Genomic DNA, 17784 nt, shown 5'->3' with positions numbered 1-17784 from the left:
ATAAACATCCCCTCTATGACCAGCTGATAACTGCTGCTTTACTGTCTGACAGGTTGATAAACATCCCCTCTATGACCAGCTAATAACTGCCTGCTTTACTGTCTGACAGGTTGATAAACATCCCCTCTATGACCAGCTAATAACTGCCTGCTTTACTGTCTGACAGGTTGATAAACATCCCCTCTATGACCAGCTAATAACTGCTGCTTTACTGTCTGACAGGTTGATAAACATCCCCTCTATGACCAGCTAATAACTGCCTGCTTTACTGTCTGACAGGTTGATAAACATCCCCTCTATGACCAGCTAATAACTGCCTGCTTTACTGTCTGACAGGTTGATAAACATCCCCTCTATGACCAGCTAATAACTGCCTGCTTTACTGTCTGACAGGTTGATAAACATCCCCTCTATGACCAGCTAATAACTGCCTGCTTTACTGTCTCACAGGTTGATAAACATCCCCTCTATGACCAGCTTTACTGTCTGACAGGTTGATAAACATCCCCTCTATGACCAGCTTTAGTGTCTGACAGGTTGATAAACATCCCCTCTATGACCAGCTAATAACTGCCTGCTTTACTGTCTCACAGGTTGATAAACATCCCCTCTATGACCAGCTTTACTGTCTGACAGGTTGATAAACATCCCCTCTATGACCAACTAATAACTGCCTGCTATACTGTCTGACAGGTTGATAAACATCCCCTCTATGACCAGCTAATAACTGCCTGCTATACTGTCTGACAGGTTGATAAACATCCCCTCTATGACCAGCTTTAGTGTCTGACAGGTTGATAAACATCCCCTCTATGACCAGCTTTAGTGTCTGACAGGTTGATAAACATCCCCTCTATGACCAGCTTTAGTGTCTGACAGGTTGATAAACATCCCCTCTATGACCAGCTTTAGTGTCTGACAGGTTGATAAACATCCCCTCTATGACCAGCTTTAGTGTCTGACAGGTTGATAAACATCCCCTCTATGACCAGCTTTAGTGTCTGACAGGTTGATAAACATCCCCTCTATGACCAGCTTTAGTGTCTGACAGGTTGATAAACATCCCCTCTATGACCAGCTTTAGTGTCTGACAGGTTGATAAACATCCCCTCTATGACCAGCTTTAGTGTCTGACAGGTTGATAAACATCCCCTCTATGACCAGCTTTAGTGTCTGACAGGTTGATAAACATCCCCTCTATGACCAGCTTTACTGTCTGACAGGTTGATAAACATCCCCTCTATGACCAGCTAATAACTGCCTGCTTTACTGTCTGACAGGTTGATAAACATCCCCTCTATGACCAGCTGATAACTGCTGCTTTACTGTCTGACAGGTTGATAAACATCCCCTCTATGACCAGCTAATAACTGCCTGCTATACTGTCTGACAGGTTGATAAACATCCCCTCTATGACCAGCTTTACTGTCTGACAGGTTGATAAACATCCCCTCTATGACCAGCTAATAACTGCCTGCTATACTGTCTGACAGGTTGATAAACATCCCCTCTATGACCAGCTTTACTGTCTGACAGGTTGATAAACATCCCCTCTATGACCAGCTTTACTGTCTGACAGGTTGATAAACATCCCCTCTATGACCAGCTAATAACTGCCTGCTTTACTGTCTGACAGGTTGATAAACATCCCCTCTATGACCAGCTTTACTGTCTGACAGGTTGATAAACATCCCCTCTATGACCAGCTAATAACTGCCTGCTTTACTGTCTGACAGGTTGATAAACATCCCCTCTATGACCAGCTAATAACTGCCTGCTTTACTGTCTGACAGGTTGATAAACATCCCCTCTATGACCAGCTGATAACTGCTGCTTTACTGTCTGACAGGTTGATAAACATCCCCTCTATGACCAGCTTTACTGTCTGACAGGTTGATAAACATCCCCTCTATGACCAGCTAATAACTGCCTGCTTTACTGTCTGACAGGTTGATAAACATCCCCTCTATGACCAGCTAATAACTGCCTGCTTTACTGTCTGACAGGTTGATAAACATCCCCTCTATGACCAGCTAATAACTGCCTGCTTTACTGTCTGACAGGTTGATAAACATCCCCTCTATGACCAGCTAATAACTGCCTGCTTTACTGTCTGACAGGTTGATAAACATCCCCTCTATGACCAGCTAATAACTGCCTGCTTTACTGTCTGACAGGTTGATAAACATCCCCTCTATGACCAGCTAATAACTGCCTGCTTTACTGTCTGACAGGTTGATAAACATCCCCTCTATGACCAGCTAATAACTGCCTGCTTTACTGTCTGACAGGTTGATAAACATCCCCTCTATGACCAGCTAATAACTGCCTGCTTTACTGTCTGACAGGTTGATAAACATCCCCTCTATGACCAGCTAATAACTGCCTGCTTTACTGTCTCACAGGTTGATAAACATCCCCTCTATGACCAGCTAATAACTGCTGCTTTACTGTCTGACAGGTTGATAAACATCCCCTCTATGACCAGCTAATAACTGCCTGCTTTACTGTCTGACAGGTTGATAAACATCCCCTCTATGACCAGCTAATAACTGCCTGCTTTACTGTCTGACAGGTTGATAAACATCCCCTCTATGACCAGCTAATAACTGCCTGCTTTAGTGTCTGACAGGTTGATAAACATCCCCTCTATGACCAGCTAATAACTGCTGCTTTACTGTCTGACAGGTTGATAAACATCCCCTCTATGACCAGCTAATAACTGCTGCTTTACTGTCTGACAGGTTGATAAACATCCCCTCTATGACCAGCTAATAACTGCCTGCTTTACTGTCTGACAGGTTGATAAACATCCCCTCTATGACCAGCTAATAACTGCCTGCTTTACTGTCTGACAGGTTGATAAACATCCCCTCTATGACCAGCTAATAACTGCCTGCTTTACTGTCTGACAGGTTGATAAATATCCCCTCTATGACCAGCTAATAACTGCCTGCTTTACTGTCTGACAGGTTGATAAACATCCCCTCTATGACCAGCTAATAACTGCCTGCTTTACTGTCTGACAGGTTGATAAACATCCCCTCTATGACCAGCTAATAACTGCCTGCTTTACTGTCTGACAGGTTGATAAACATCCCCTCTATGACCAGCTAATAACTGCCTGCTTTACTGTCTGACAGGTTGATAAACATCCCCTCTATGACCAGCTAATAACTGCCTGCTTTACTGTCTGACACCGATCCCTTGCTTTGTGTGTATTTGTTCAATAAAGTTAAATAAAGGTTAAATAAAATGTGTGTGTGTGTGTGAATGTGTGTATCTTTGTGTGTGTGTGTGTGTATCTTTGTGTGTGTGTGTATCTTTGTGTGTGTGTGTGTGTGTGTGTGTGTGTGTGTGTGTGTGTCTTTGTGTGTGTGTGTGTGTGTGTGTGTGTGTGTGTGTGTGTGTGTGTGTGTGTGTGTGTGTGTGTACGTGTGTGTGTGTGTGTACGTGCATGTGTGTGTGAATGTGTGTGTGAATGTGCGTATATCTTTGTGTGTGTGTGTGTGTGTGTGTACGTACGTGTGTGTGTGTGTGTGAATGTGTGTCCATGTGTGTGTGTGTGTGTGTGTGTGTGTGTGTGTGTGTGTGTGTGTGTGTGTGTGTGTGTATGTGTCCATGTGTGTGTGTGTATCTTTGTGTGTGTGTGTGTGTGTGTGTGTGTGTATCTTTGTGTGTGTGTGTGTGTGTGTGTGTGTGTGTGTGTATCTTTGTGTGTGTGTGTGTGTGTGTATCTTTGAGTGTGCCTGGCTGTGTCTGTGTGTATTTGTGTGTTAGGCAGCGTTTACACATGCAGCCCAATTCTGATCTCTTTTTTGATTTTAATTTTTTTTATTTTTTACAAATGGGTCTTTTGAGCTCTGAGAAAAAAAAGGTCTGATGTGAAAAGATTAGATGTGATTGGTCAAAAGAGCTAATAGTGGAAAAAGATCAGAATTGGGCTGCCTGTTTAAACGCTGCCTCTGTGTCTGATGACGGATCGATCCCTCAGTGTTAACAGTGCTAAACCAGATTCACCACCAGATCTCCAATCAGCCTGTCAGTTTATCAGGCTCCTACTGATTCCGATAGCCCTTTAAATGTCACCGTGGGAAGGTCAAACGCCCCCCGAAGGACCTCTTCCCCTCTCTCCCTCCTCTCTCCCCCCTCTCTCAACCTCTACCGAGCTGTCACGTCCACTAGGCAAAGAAACTGTGTGGATTACGGTGTTATGGTTGGACTACCCAGGTTCATCCTAAAGGCAAAGCAGAGGGCTGTTCAGCCAGTCATTCAGTCAGCTAGTCAGCCAGTCAGCCAGTGATTCAGTCAGCCAGTCAGCCAGTGATTCAGTCAGCCAGTCAGCCAGTCAGCTAGCCAGTCAGCCAGTCATTCAGTCAGCCAGTCAGCCAGTCAGCCAGTGATTTAGTCAACCAGTCAGCCAGTCAGCCAGTCAGCCAGTGATTCAGTCAGCCAGTCAGCCAGTCATTCAGTCAGCCAGTCAGCCAGTCAGCCAGTGATTCAGTCAACCAGTCAGCCAGTCAGCCAGTGATTCAGTCAGCCAGTCAGCCAGTCAGCTAGTCAGCCAATCAGCCAGTGATTCAGTCAGCCAGTCAATCTGTCATTCAGTCAGCCAGTCAGCCAGTGATTCAGTCAGCCAGTCAGCCAGTGATTCAGTCAGCCAGTCAGCCAGTCAGACAGTGATTCAGTCAGCCAGTCAATCTGTCATTCAGTCAGCCAGTCATTGTCAGCCAGTCAGCCAGTCAACCAGTCAGCCAGTCAACCAGTCAACCAGTCAGCCAGTCAACCAGTCAGCCAGTCAACCAGTCAGCCAGTCAACCAGTCAACCAGTCAGCTAGTCAGCCAGTCAGCTAGTCAGTCAGTCAGTCATTCAGTCAGCCAGTCAAACAGTCATTTAGTCAGCCAGTCAGCTAGTCAGCGAGTCAGCCCAACCTCAGCATTGTATAAACAAACAGACAACAGCCTGGTCTAAAGTAGTGCACTATATAGGGAATAGGGCTCTGGTCTAAAGTAGTGCACTATATAGGGAATAGGGCTCTGGTCTAAAGTAGTGCACTATATAGGGAAAAGGGCTCTGGTCTAAAGTAGTGCACTATATAGGGAAAAGGGCTCTGGTTTAAAGTAGTGCACTACATAGGGAATAGGGTGCCATTTGGGATGCTTGCTGAGTCAGAGCCTTCAGTCACACAGGGATACATTAGAGAGGCTCTATGATGAAAGCAGGCCAGCACTCAGGGTTTAGGGAGAGAGATGCTTGCTGGTCTCCCTTTATATCCCTGTCCATAGCAGAGGATGGACTGATGAAAGAGAGGATGGAGGGATGAAAAAGAGGTCTGGTCCCTGTAGAGGTAAAGGCCAGGTCTCCTCCCCCTCCCTCCTTCCTCCTCCTCCTCCTCCTCCTCTCCTCAGTGGTTTGAGATGCTTTGATACTCTGTAATCCAGCTGTCTGGTTATTAAACCGTGTTGGATGATGTTGGAAATCACTGCTTCAATCACTGACATCAATAACATCATGACTGTGGCGTAGTTAACTCAGACCCCCCCTCCTTAACTTCCTATTCCAGCCACAGACACACACACACACACAGTAGTTAACTCAGACCCCCCTCCTTAACTTCCTATTCCAACCACACACACACACACAGTTAACTCAGACCCCCTCCTTAACTTCCTATTCCAGCCACACACACACACAGACACAGTAGTTAACTCAGACCCCCCTCCTTAACTTCCTATTCCAACCACACACACACACACACAGTAGTTAACTCAGATCCCCCCCTCCTTAACTTCCTATTCCAACCACACACACACACACAGTAGTTACACACACACACACACACACACACAGACACACACAGACACACAGACACAGACACACAGACACAGTAGTTAACTCAGACCCCCTCCTTAACTTCCTATTCCAACAGACACACACACACACACACACACACACACACACACACAGACACACACACACACACACACACAGACACAGACACACACACACACACACACACAGTTAACACAGACACCCCCACCCTCCTTAACTTCCTATTCCAACCACACACACACACACACACACAGACACACACACACACACACACACACACACACACACACACACACACACACACACACACACACACACACACACACACACACAGACACAGACACAGACACAGACACAGACACAGACACACACACACACACACACACACACACACACACACACACACACACACACACACACACACACACACACACACACACACACACACACACACACACACACACACACTCAGACACTCACACACACACACACTCACCATCCCCCCTCTCCTCACCCTACTGCCAATCTAACTGAGAGGAGAGGCTCCCCTCACCCCCCTGCCAATCTAACTGAGAGGAGAGGCTCCCCTCACCCCACTGCTAATCTAACTGAGAGGAGAGGCTCCCCACCCCCTGCTAATCTAACTGAGAGGAGAGGCTCCCTTCACCCCACTGCCAATCTAACTGAGAGGAGAGGCTCCCAGACCTATTCTCAGAACTCCTGATGCTGCACTTTATTCTCTCAGGCTCTGTCTCTGGAATGATAATTAAAAGGAAGATTTTGGGACAGGACAGTAGGAAAATAATAAAATAAGGAAAATAATTATACAAAAACAAATGTTTGGGAAACAAGTGTAAAAATAGCAAATAAAACCCTCATACTGTTAATAAGATTCTGACTATTTTTTAGAATGTAATTTAGTCACTAACTGTGACTATGTGGAGTCTTGGAATAGACTACAGGACAGGAAGTTAACGGCGGCAGGGTAGCTTAGTGGTTAGAGTGTAGAGGCGGCAGGGTAGCCTAGTGGTTAGAGTGTAGAGGCGGCAGGGTAGCCTAGTGGTTAGAGTGTAGAGGCGGCAGGGTAGCCTAGTGGTTAGAGTGTAGAGGCGGCAGGGTAGCCTAGTGGTTAGAGTGTAGAGGCGGCAGGGTAGCCTAGTGGTTAGAGGCAGGGTAGCCTAGTGGTTAGAGTGTAGAGGCGGCAGGGTAGCCTAGTGGTTAGAGTGTAGAGGCGGCAGGGTAGCCTAGTGGTTAGAGTGTAGAGGCGGCAAGGTAGCCTAGTGGTTAGAGTGTAGAGGCGGCAGGGTAGCCTAGTGGTTAGAGTGTAGAGGCGGCAGGGTAGCCTAGTGGTTAGAGCGTTGGACTAGTAACCGAAAGGTTGCAAGTTCGAAACCCCGAGCTGACAAGGTACAACACCTGTCGTTCTGCCCCTGAACAGGCAGTTAACCCACTGTTCCTAGGCCGTCATTGTAAATAAGAATTTGTTCATAACTGACTTGCCTGGTTAAATAAAGATAATATAAATCAAAATAACAAACCGGACGGCCGCCTGTCATTTATGAGATTGTTACTGTTGTGTCTCTGTAGCGATGAGTCGCTATAACGAGCTGACGTGGGCACCAATTCAGCTGTAGCACTACGAAAGGGTGGCTTTCAAATGAAGCCAAGACTTCTTTCAAATGAAACCAAGACTTCTTTCAAGTGAAACCAAGACTTCTCCACAGCAGAAGCTGCTAGGAGCAGCTATTATTGATCAAATAGATGTAATATATACAGTACCAGTTTGGACACACCTACTCATTCTTAATTTTTTACTATTTTCTACACTGTAGAATAATAGTGAAGACATCACAACTATGAAATAACACATATGGAATCATTTAGTAACCAAAGAAGGTTTAAACATGTCAAAATATATTTCAGATTCTTCACAGTAGCCACCCTTTTCATTGACAGCTTTGCCCACTCTTGACATTCTCTCAACCAGCTTCATGAGGTAGTCACCTGAAATACATTTCAATTAACAGGTGCACCTTGTTAAAAGTTCATATTTAGAATAAAAGTTCTTCTTAATGAGTTTGTGACAAGGTAGGGGTGGTATACAGAAGAGAGCCCTATTTGGTAAAAGACCAAGTCCATATTATGACAGGAACAGTCAGTCATCATTACTTTAAGACATGAAGGTCAGTCAATCCGGAACATTTCAAGAACCTTGAAAGTTTCTTCAAGTGCAGACGCAAAAACCATCAAGCGCTATGATGAAACTGGCTCTCATGAGGGCCGCCACAGGAAAGAAAGACCCAGAGTTCCCTCTGCTGCAGAGGATAAGTTCATTAGAGTTACCAGTCTCTCATGAGGACCGCCACAGGAAAGGAAGACCCAGAGTTCCTCTGCTGCAGAGGATAAGTTCATTAGAGTTACCAGTCTCTCATGAGGACCGTCACAGGAAAGGAAGACCCAGAGTTCCCTCTGCTGCAGAGGATCAGTTCATTAGAGTTACCTGGCTCTCATGAGGACCACCACAGGAAAGGAAGACCCAGAGTTCCCTCTGCTGCAGAGGATCAGTTCATTAGAGTTACCAGCCTCAGAAATTACTAGCCAAATAAATGCTTCAGAGTTCATGTAACAGACACATCTCAACATCAGCTGTTCAGAGGATACTACATGCATCAGGCCTTCATGGTCAAATTGCTGCAAAGAAACCACTAATAAAGGAAACCAATAATAAGAAGATACTTGCTTGGGCCAAGAAACACGATCAATGGACATTAGACTGGTGGAAATGTGTTCTTTGGTCTGATGAGTCCAAAGTTGCGATTTTTGGTTCCAACCGCCATGTCTTTGTGAGAAGCAGAGTTGGTGAACGGATGATCTCCGCATGTGTGGTTCCCACCGTGAAGCATGGAGGAGGAGGTGTTATGGTGTGGGGGTGCTTTGCTGGTGACACTGTCAGGGATTTATTTAGAATTCAAGGCACACATAACCAGCATGGCTACCACAGCATTCTGCAGTGATATGCCATCCCATCTGGTTTGCTCTCTGGTTTGCTCTTAGTGGGACTATCATATGTTTTTCAACAGGACAATGACCCAAAACACACCTCCAGGCTGTGTAAGGGCTATTTGACCAAGAAGGAGAGTGATGGTGCTGCATCAGATGACCTGGCCTCCACAATCACCCGACCTCAACCCAATTGTGATGGTTTGGTATGAGTTGGACCGCAGAGTGAAGGAAAAACAGTGCTCAGCATATGTGGGAACTCCTTCAAGACTGCTGGAAAAGCATTCCAGGTGAAGATGGTTGCCAAGAGTGTGCAAAGCTGTCATCAAGGCAAAGGGTGGCTGCTTTGAAGAATCTTAAATCTATAATATTTTTTTTATTTTAACACCTTTTTAATTACTGAATCAAATCAAAGTTTATTTGTCACGTGCGCTGAATACAACAGGTAGATCTTACAGTGAAATGCTGAATTACAACAGGTGTAGTAGACCTTACAGTGAAATGCTGAATACAACAGGTAGATCTTACAGTGAAATGCTGAATACAACAGGTGTAGTAGACCTTACAGTGAAATGCTGAATACAACAGGTGTAGTAGACCTTACAGTGAAATGCTGAATACAACAGGTGTAGTAGACCTTACAGTGAAATGCTGAATACAACAGGTGTAGTAGATCTTACAGTGAAATGCTGAATACAACAGGTGTAGTAGATCTTACAGTGAAATGCTGAATACAACAGATAGATCTTACAGTGAAATGCTGAATACAACAGGTGTAGTAGACCTTACAGTGAAATGCTGAATACAACAGGTGTAGTAGACCTTACAGTGAAATGCTGAATACAACAGGTGTAGTAGACCTTACAGTGAAATGCTGAATACAACAGGTGTAGTAGACCTTACAGTGAAATGCTGAATACAACAGGTGTAGTAGACCTTACAGTGAAATGTTGAATACAACAGGTGTAGTAGACCTTACAGTGAAATGCTGAATACAACAGGTGTAGTAGACCTTACAGTGAAATGCTGAATACAACAGGTGTAGTAGACCTTACAGTGAAATGCTGAATACAACAGGTGTAGTAGACCTTACAGTGAAATGCCGAATACAACAGGTGTAGTAGACCTTACAGTGAAATGCTGAATACAACAGGTGTAGTAGACCTCAAAGTGAAATGCTGAATACAACAGGTGTAGTAGACCTTACAGTGAAATGCTGAATACAACAGGTGTAGTAGACCTGACAGTGAAATGCTGAATACAACAGGTGTAGTAGACCTTACAGTGAAATGCTGAATACAACAGGTGTAGTAGACCTTACAGTGAAATGCTGAATACAACAGGTGTAGTAGACCTTACAGTGAAATGCTGAATACAACAGGTGTAGTAGATCTTACAGTGAAATGCTGAATACAACAGGTAGATCTTAAATGCAGTGAAATACAACAGGTACAGAAATCTTACAGTGAAATGCTGAATACAACAGGTGTAGTAGACCTTACAGTGAAATGCTGAATACAACAGGTAGATCTTACAGTGAAATGCTGAATACAACAGGTAGATCTTACAGTGAAATGCTGAATACAACAGGTGTAGTAGACCTTACAGTGAAATGCTGAATACAACAGGTGTAGTAGACCTTACAGTGAAATGCTGAATACAACAGGTGTAGTAGACCTTACAGTGAAATGTTGAATACAACAGGTGTAGTAGACCTTACAGTGAAATGCTGAATACAACAGGTGTAGAAGACCTTACAGTGAAATGCTGAATACAACAGGTGTAGTAGACCTTACAGTGAAATGTTGAATACAACAGGTGTAGTAGACCTTACAGTGAAATGCTGAATACAACAGGTGTAGTAGACCTTACAGTGAAATGCTGAATACAACAGGTGTAGTAGACCTTACAGTGAAATGCTGAATACAACAGGTGTAGTAGACCTTACAGTGAAATGCCGAATACAACAGGTGTAGTAGACCTTACAGTGAAATGCTGAATACAACAGGTGTAGTAGACCTCACAGTGAAATGCTGAATACAACAGGTGTAGTAGACCTTACAGTGAAATGCTGAATACAACAGGTGTAGTAGACCTGACAGTGAAATGCTGAATACAACAGGTGTAGTAGACCTTACAGTGAAATGCTGAATACAACAGGTGTAGTAGACCTTACAGTGAAATGCTGAATACAACAGGTGTAGTAGACCTTACAGTGAAATGCTGAATACAACAGGTGTAGTAGACCTTACAGTGAAATGCCGAATACAACAGGTGTAGTAGACCTTACAGTGAAATGCTGAATACAACAGGTGTAGTAGACCTTACAGTGAAATGCTGAATACAACAGGTGTAGTAGACCTTACAGTGAAATGCTGAATACAACAGGTGTAGTAGACCTTACAGTGAAATGCTGAATACAACAGGTGTAGTAGACCTTACAGTGAAATGCCGAATACAACAGGTGTAGTAGACCTTACAGTCAAATGCTGAATACAACAGGTGTAGTAGACCTGACAGTGAAATGCTGAATACAACAGGTGTAGTAGACCTTACAGTGAAATGCTGAATACAACAGGTGTAGTAGACCTTACAGTGAAATGCTGAATACAACAGGTGTAGTAGACCTTATAGTGAAATGCCGAATACAACAGGTGTAGTAGACCTTACAGTGAAATGCTGAATACAACAGGTGTAGTAGACCTCACAGTGAAATGCTGAATACAACAGGTGTAGTAGACCTTACAGTGAAATGCTGAATACAACAGGTGTAGTAGACCTTACAGTGAAATGCTGAATACAACAGGTGTAGTAGATCTTACAGTGAAATGCCGAATACAACAGGTGTAGTAGACCTTACAGTGAAATGCTGAATACAACAGGTGTAGTAGACCTTACAGTGAAATGCTGAATACAACAGGTGTAGTAGACCTTACAGTGAAATGCTGAATACAACAGGTGTAGTAGACCTTACAGTGAAATGCTGAATACAACAGGTGTAGTAGACCTTACAGTGAAATGCCGAATACAACAGGTGTAGTAGACCTTACAGTCAAATGCTGAATACAACAGGTGTAGTAGACCTGACAGTGAAATGCTGAATACAACAGGTGTAGTAGACCTTACAGTGAAATGCTGAATACAACAGGTGTAGTAGACCTTACAGTGAAATGCTGAATACAACAGGTGTAGTAGACCTTATAGTGAAATGCCGAATACAACAGGTGTAGTAGACCTTACAGTGAAATGCTGAATACAACAGGTGTAGTAGACCTCACAGTGAAATGCTGAATACAACAGGTGTAGTAGACCTTACAGTGAAATGCTGAATACAACAGGTGTAGTAGACCTTACAGTGAAATGCTGAATACAACAGGTGTAGTAGATCTTACAGTGAAATGCCGAATACAACAGGTGTAGTAGACCTTACAGTGAAATGCTGAATACAACAGGTGTAGTAGACCTCACAGTGAAATGCTGAATACAACAGGTGTAGTAGACCTTACAGTGAAATGCTGAATACAACAGGTGTAGTAGACCTTACAGTGAAATGCTGAATACAATGCTTACTTACAGAGGCTATGAATACTACATGATTCCATATGCGTTATTTCATAGTTTTGATGTCTTCACTGTTATTCTACAATGTAGAAAATAGTAAAAAAATAAATAAAGAAAAACAGTGGAATGAGTCGTTGTGTCCACACAATAGACTGGTAGTGTAGGTCAGTGCAGGAAAACTCTCGACCAACTGGGAATTATTTGGAAAACACCCGTGTTCTACGATGACTAAAACTGTATGCTTCCCAGTCGAAACCGTTCGTCTAAACTGTACATTTTGTGATGGTTTTGTTCATACCCCTTCGTCAGAGATTTCGTCAACATTTTTAAGTGTTTGTTGTCATTCGACGACAGACAACTAGTTTTCATACATATTTTTTTTCACTTGAGAAATACTACATCAAACATTTAGATGTTTTAAATTGCTTCCTCTGCAAAGACTTCCTCTGCAAAAATGACAGATGTCTGGAGTATTCTTAGATTCATTCGGACTATTTTGAGGAAGTGTACTGGTTATGTTGTTGCTACGGCAGCTCAAGAGGGACAAAACATTAAAATAGATGCTTTTTTCTTGTTTTTGTTTTTCAAACAAATGCATTGTAAAGGAGAACCTGAGCAACAGACTTTCACCCCGCCGAGTTCTGCTCGGGGCAAAGACAACCTGGTACGGCCTTTACTCCACTGTGACAGATTCTGGACCACTTTCAGTGATATGTAAAACCAAAACAGGGGTTCTATCTGTTTCAATGTGAACTCAGAGCTCATCAGTTTTCCAGGGTGACAAGAAGGCAATAGTCAAGTTGAAATGACTATTTTCTAAGTACAGAACATCTCTCGGCCATTAGGTTCCTTTTATCTTCTAATCTAATGTGAAACTAACTCTTTGCTCTCTCTCCCCCGTCCCCTCTCCCTCCCCCTCCTCCTCCCCTCTCTCACACTCTTCCCGCCCCTCTCTCCCTCCCTCTCTTTCTATCTCTCTCCCCATCTCTATCTCTCCATCCCCCTCTCCCTCTTCTCTCCCTCTCCCTCTGTCTCTTCTCCCTCCCCCTTTCTCTCTTCTCTCCCTCTCCTGCCCCTTCTATCTTTCTTCTCTCCCTCTCTCTCTTCTCTCTCCCTCCCTCTCTCTCTTCTCTCTCCCTCCCCTCTCTCTTCTCTCTCCCTCCCCCCCTCTCTCTTCTCTCTCCCTCCCCTCTCTCTTCTCTCTCCCTCCCCCTCTCTCTTCTCTCCCTCTCCCGCCCCTTCTATCTTTCTTTTCTCCCTCTATCCCCCCCCCTCCCTCTCTCTTCTCTATCCCTCCCCTCTCTCTTCTCCATCCCTCCCCCTCTCTCTTCTCCATCCCTCCCCCTCTCTCTTCTCCTTCCCCCCCCCCTCTCTCCAGGTACATGGCGGTGACACAGTTCTCCCCCACCCACGCCAGAAAGGCCTTTCCATGTTTTGATGAGCCCATCTACAAGGCCACGTTCCGGGTCAGCCTGGGACACGATGCATCCTACCTCTCTCTCTCCAACATGCCTGTAGAGGCCTCCATTTCTGATGATGATGGCTGGGTGACCAACCACTTCTCCAGGACTCCTCGTATGTCCACCTACTACCTGGCCTGGGCCGTCTGTAACTTTACCTACAGAGAGGTGACCACTGACAGTGGAGTGGTGGTGAGTTACACTAGTGACCCCCTAACCTTAACCCTGACCTTGACCTTAGCCTAACCCTAACCCTAACCTTAACCTTAACCTTAACCCTGGGCCGTCTGTAACTGCACCTACAGAGAGGTGACCACTGACAGTGGAGTGGTGGTGAGTTACACTAGTGACCCCCTGACCCTAACCTTAGCCTTAACCTTAACCTAACCCTAACCCTAACCCTAACCTGAACCTTAACCCTAACCCTAACCTTAACATTAACCTTAACCCTAACCCTAACCTTAACCTTAACCTTAACCTTAACCCTAACCCTAACCCTAACCCTAACCTTAACCCTAACCCTAACCTTAACCCTAACCTTAACCAGTGGAGTGGTGGGGACTTAATGTCAGAAGATAAGATCCACTTTATTGTGCCCAAGGGGAAAACTGTCTTGGAAACACAACGTTACTGTTTCCAAAAGAAACACTGTGTCCAGCATAAAGTCAGAGACATACAGCATGTTCTCTCCACTAGCTGTATCCTCATTTCCTAACCCTACATACAGATGAAATAACTCACGACAGCCTGTCTACTTACCCATCAAGTCTGAGGATATAGACATGCTAAAGGACAACGTGGGCTATCTATTGATTACCCTTGATACTGACATGTGGAGTAGACTGCTGCTGTTTCCCACTAACACTGTCATCACTACAAACACCTTCTAAAGAGTTAATACTGTCATCACTACTAACACCTTCTAAAGAGTTAATACTGTCATCACTACAAACACCTTCTAAAGAGATAATACTGTCATCACTACTAACACCTTCTAAAGAGTTAATACTGTCATCACTACTAACACCTTCTAAAGAGTTAATACTGTCATCACTACAAACACCTAAAGAGTTAATACTGTCATCACTACAGACACCTAAAGAGTTAATACTGTCATCACTACAAACACCTTCTAAAGAGTTAATACTGTCATCACTACAGACACCTAAAGAGTTAATACTGTCATCACTACAAACACCTTCTAAAGAGTTAATACTGTCATCACTACAGACACCTAAAGAGTTAATACTGTCATCACTACTAACACCTAAAGAGTTAATACTGTCATCACTACTAACACCTAAAGAGTTAATACTGTCATCACTACTAACACCTTCTAAAGAGTTAATACTGTCATCACTACTAACACCTAAAGAGTTAATACTGTCATCACTACAAACACCTAAAGAGTTAATACTGTCATCACTACTAACACCTTCTAAAGAGTTAATACTGTCATCACTACTAACACCTAAAGAGATAATACTGTCATCACTACAGACACCTAAAGAGTTAATACTGTCATCACTACTAACACCTAAAGAGTTAATACTGTCATCACTACTAACATCTAAAGAGTTAATACTGTCATCACTACTAACATCTAAAGAGTTAATACTGTCATCACTACAGACACCTAAAGAGTTAATACTATCATCACTACAGACACCTAAAGAGTTAATACTGTCATCACTACTAACACCTAAAGAGTTAATACTGTCATCACTACTAACACCTAAAGAGTTAATACTGTCATCACTACAAACACCTTCTAAAGAGTTAATACTGTCATCACTACTAACACCTTCTAAAGAGTTAATACTGTCATCACTACTAACACCTAAAGAGTTAATACTGTCATCACTACTAACACCTAAAGAGTTAATACTGTCATCACTACAAACACCTTCTAAAGAGTTAATACTGTCATCACTACTAACACCTAAAGAGTTAATACTGTCATCACTACAAACACCTTCTAAAGAGTTAATACTGTCATCACTACTAACACCTTCTAAAGAGTTAATACTGTCATCACTACTAACACCTAAAGAGTTAATACTGTCATCACTACAAACACCTTCTAAAGAGTTAATACTGTCATCACTACAAACACCTAAAGAGTTAATACTGTCATCACTACAAACACCTTCTAAAGAGTTAATACTGTCATCACTACTAACACCTAAAGAGTTAATACTGTCATCACTACAGACACCTAAAGAGTTAATACTGTCATCACTACAAACACCTAAAGAGTTAATACTGTCATCACTACTAACACCTAAAGAGTTAATACTGTCATCACTACTAACACCTAAAGAGTTAATACTGTCATCACTACTAACACCTAAAGAGTTAATACTGTCATCACTACTAACACCTAAAGAGTTAATACTGTCATCACTACTAACACCTAAAGAGTTAATACTGTCATCACTACTAACACCTTCTAAAGAGTTAATACTGTCATCACTACTAACACCTTCTAAAGAGTTAATACTGTCATCACTACAAACACCTTCTAAAGAGTTAATACTGTCATCACTACTAACACCTAAAGAGATAATACTGTCATCACTACAGACACCTAAAGAGTTAGTACTGTCATCACTACAGACACCTAAAGAGTTAATACTGTCATCACTACAAACACCTAAAGAGTTAATACTGTCATCACTACAGACACCTAAAGAGTTAATACTGTCATCACTACAGACACCTAAAGAGTTAATACTGTCATCACTACTAACACCTTCTAAAGAGTTAATACTGTCATCACTACTAACACCTACTAAAGAGTTAATACTGTCATCACTACTAACACCTAAAGAGTTAATACTGTCATCACTACAGACACCTAAAGAGTTAATACTGTCATCACTACAAACACCTTCTAAAGAGTTAATACTGTCATCACTACTAACACCTTCTAAAGAGTTAATACTGTCATCACTACTAACACCTAAAGAGTTAATACTGTCATCACTACTAACACCTAAAGAGTTAATACTGTCATCACTACTAACATCTAAAGAGTTAATACTGTCATCACTACTAACACCTAAAGAGTTAATACTGTCATCACTACAGACACCTAAAGAGCTCCTCATACTATGTGCCAGTTTGAGAGCTGCCATTCAAAAGGCTTTGCAGTGTCTGAACCATTTTGGCAGCTTGTCTGCTTCAAAGAAGAGATGAGACATCATACCTGACCTTATTTACAGAACAGCAACAATGGTGATGTCCCAAATGGCTCACTTTGCCCTATGAAGTGCACTACGGCCCATAGAGCTCTGTTCAGAAGTAGTGCCCTGTACGGGGAATAGGGAGCCATTTGGGACGTAGTCATCGTTAGCTATTGAAAACAGTATTCAGCCGGTGTCCTCTCCTCTCCTTCAGACAATTATCTTCGTTATCTTGAAAACTTTCCCACCTTCCCTTCCTGTTAACCTTGGGTTCACCCTCCTCCTCCTCGTCCTTCATCATCATCGCCATCATGATCTTCGTCATCCCACTTTAATTACTCCCCATTCATTTCCACTGTCATTATCCAAGGGCATTGCCCAATATCTCCACACACACACACACACACACACACACACACACACACACACACACACACACACACACACACACACACACAATGCCGCCTGTAGTCCTCATATCCCTCATTACAGGGACATCGCCTTCTCAACAGCACCTTTAATGACCAGCCATATCTGCAGCATTTATTTCCATACAGAGCCCCTCCTAACGCTCACCCCTCACACTGCCACTAACCCATCAATCACATTACCGTGACGACACCGGCCGCGTCTCAACTCATCCATCATGGTAGCGTGGCGTGGGCAGCGAGGGGAGATGAGGAACGGACTTAGGGTTTGCATATATCCGGGGAGGTGTAGCGAGGAGAAGCGTGTAGCAGAC

At 43.3% G+C, this 17784-nt stretch overlaps 1 protein-coding gene across 1 annotated transcript in view; it reads left to right on the top strand.

Annotated features, from left to right (window-relative positions):
• The window catches only part of LOC127924643 (thyrotropin-releasing hormone-degrading ectoenzyme-like), a 247018-nt gene that overhangs the window by 23825 nt on the left and 205409 nt on the right, over nucleotides 1–17784 (top strand). The window contains exon 2 of the mRNA XM_052509358.1: nucleotides 13773–14046. Within this exon, the coding sequence (XP_052365318.1) occupies nucleotides 13773–14046 (274 nt within the window). The remainder of the gene's footprint in view (nucleotides 1–13772; nucleotides 14047–17784) is intronic.

This window comes from Oncorhynchus keta, unplaced genomic scaffold (assembly GCF_023373465.1).
Source record: "Oncorhynchus keta strain PuntledgeMale-10-30-2019 unplaced genomic scaffold, Oket_V2 Un_contig_4383_pilon_pilon, whole genome shotgun sequence".
In the NCBI taxonomy this organism is placed as follows: domain Eukaryota; kingdom Metazoa; phylum Chordata; class Actinopteri; order Salmoniformes; family Salmonidae; genus Oncorhynchus; species Oncorhynchus keta.
The sequence above is the reverse complement of the archived record's forward strand: the minus strand, read 5'-3'. Positions and strand labels throughout refer to the sequence as shown.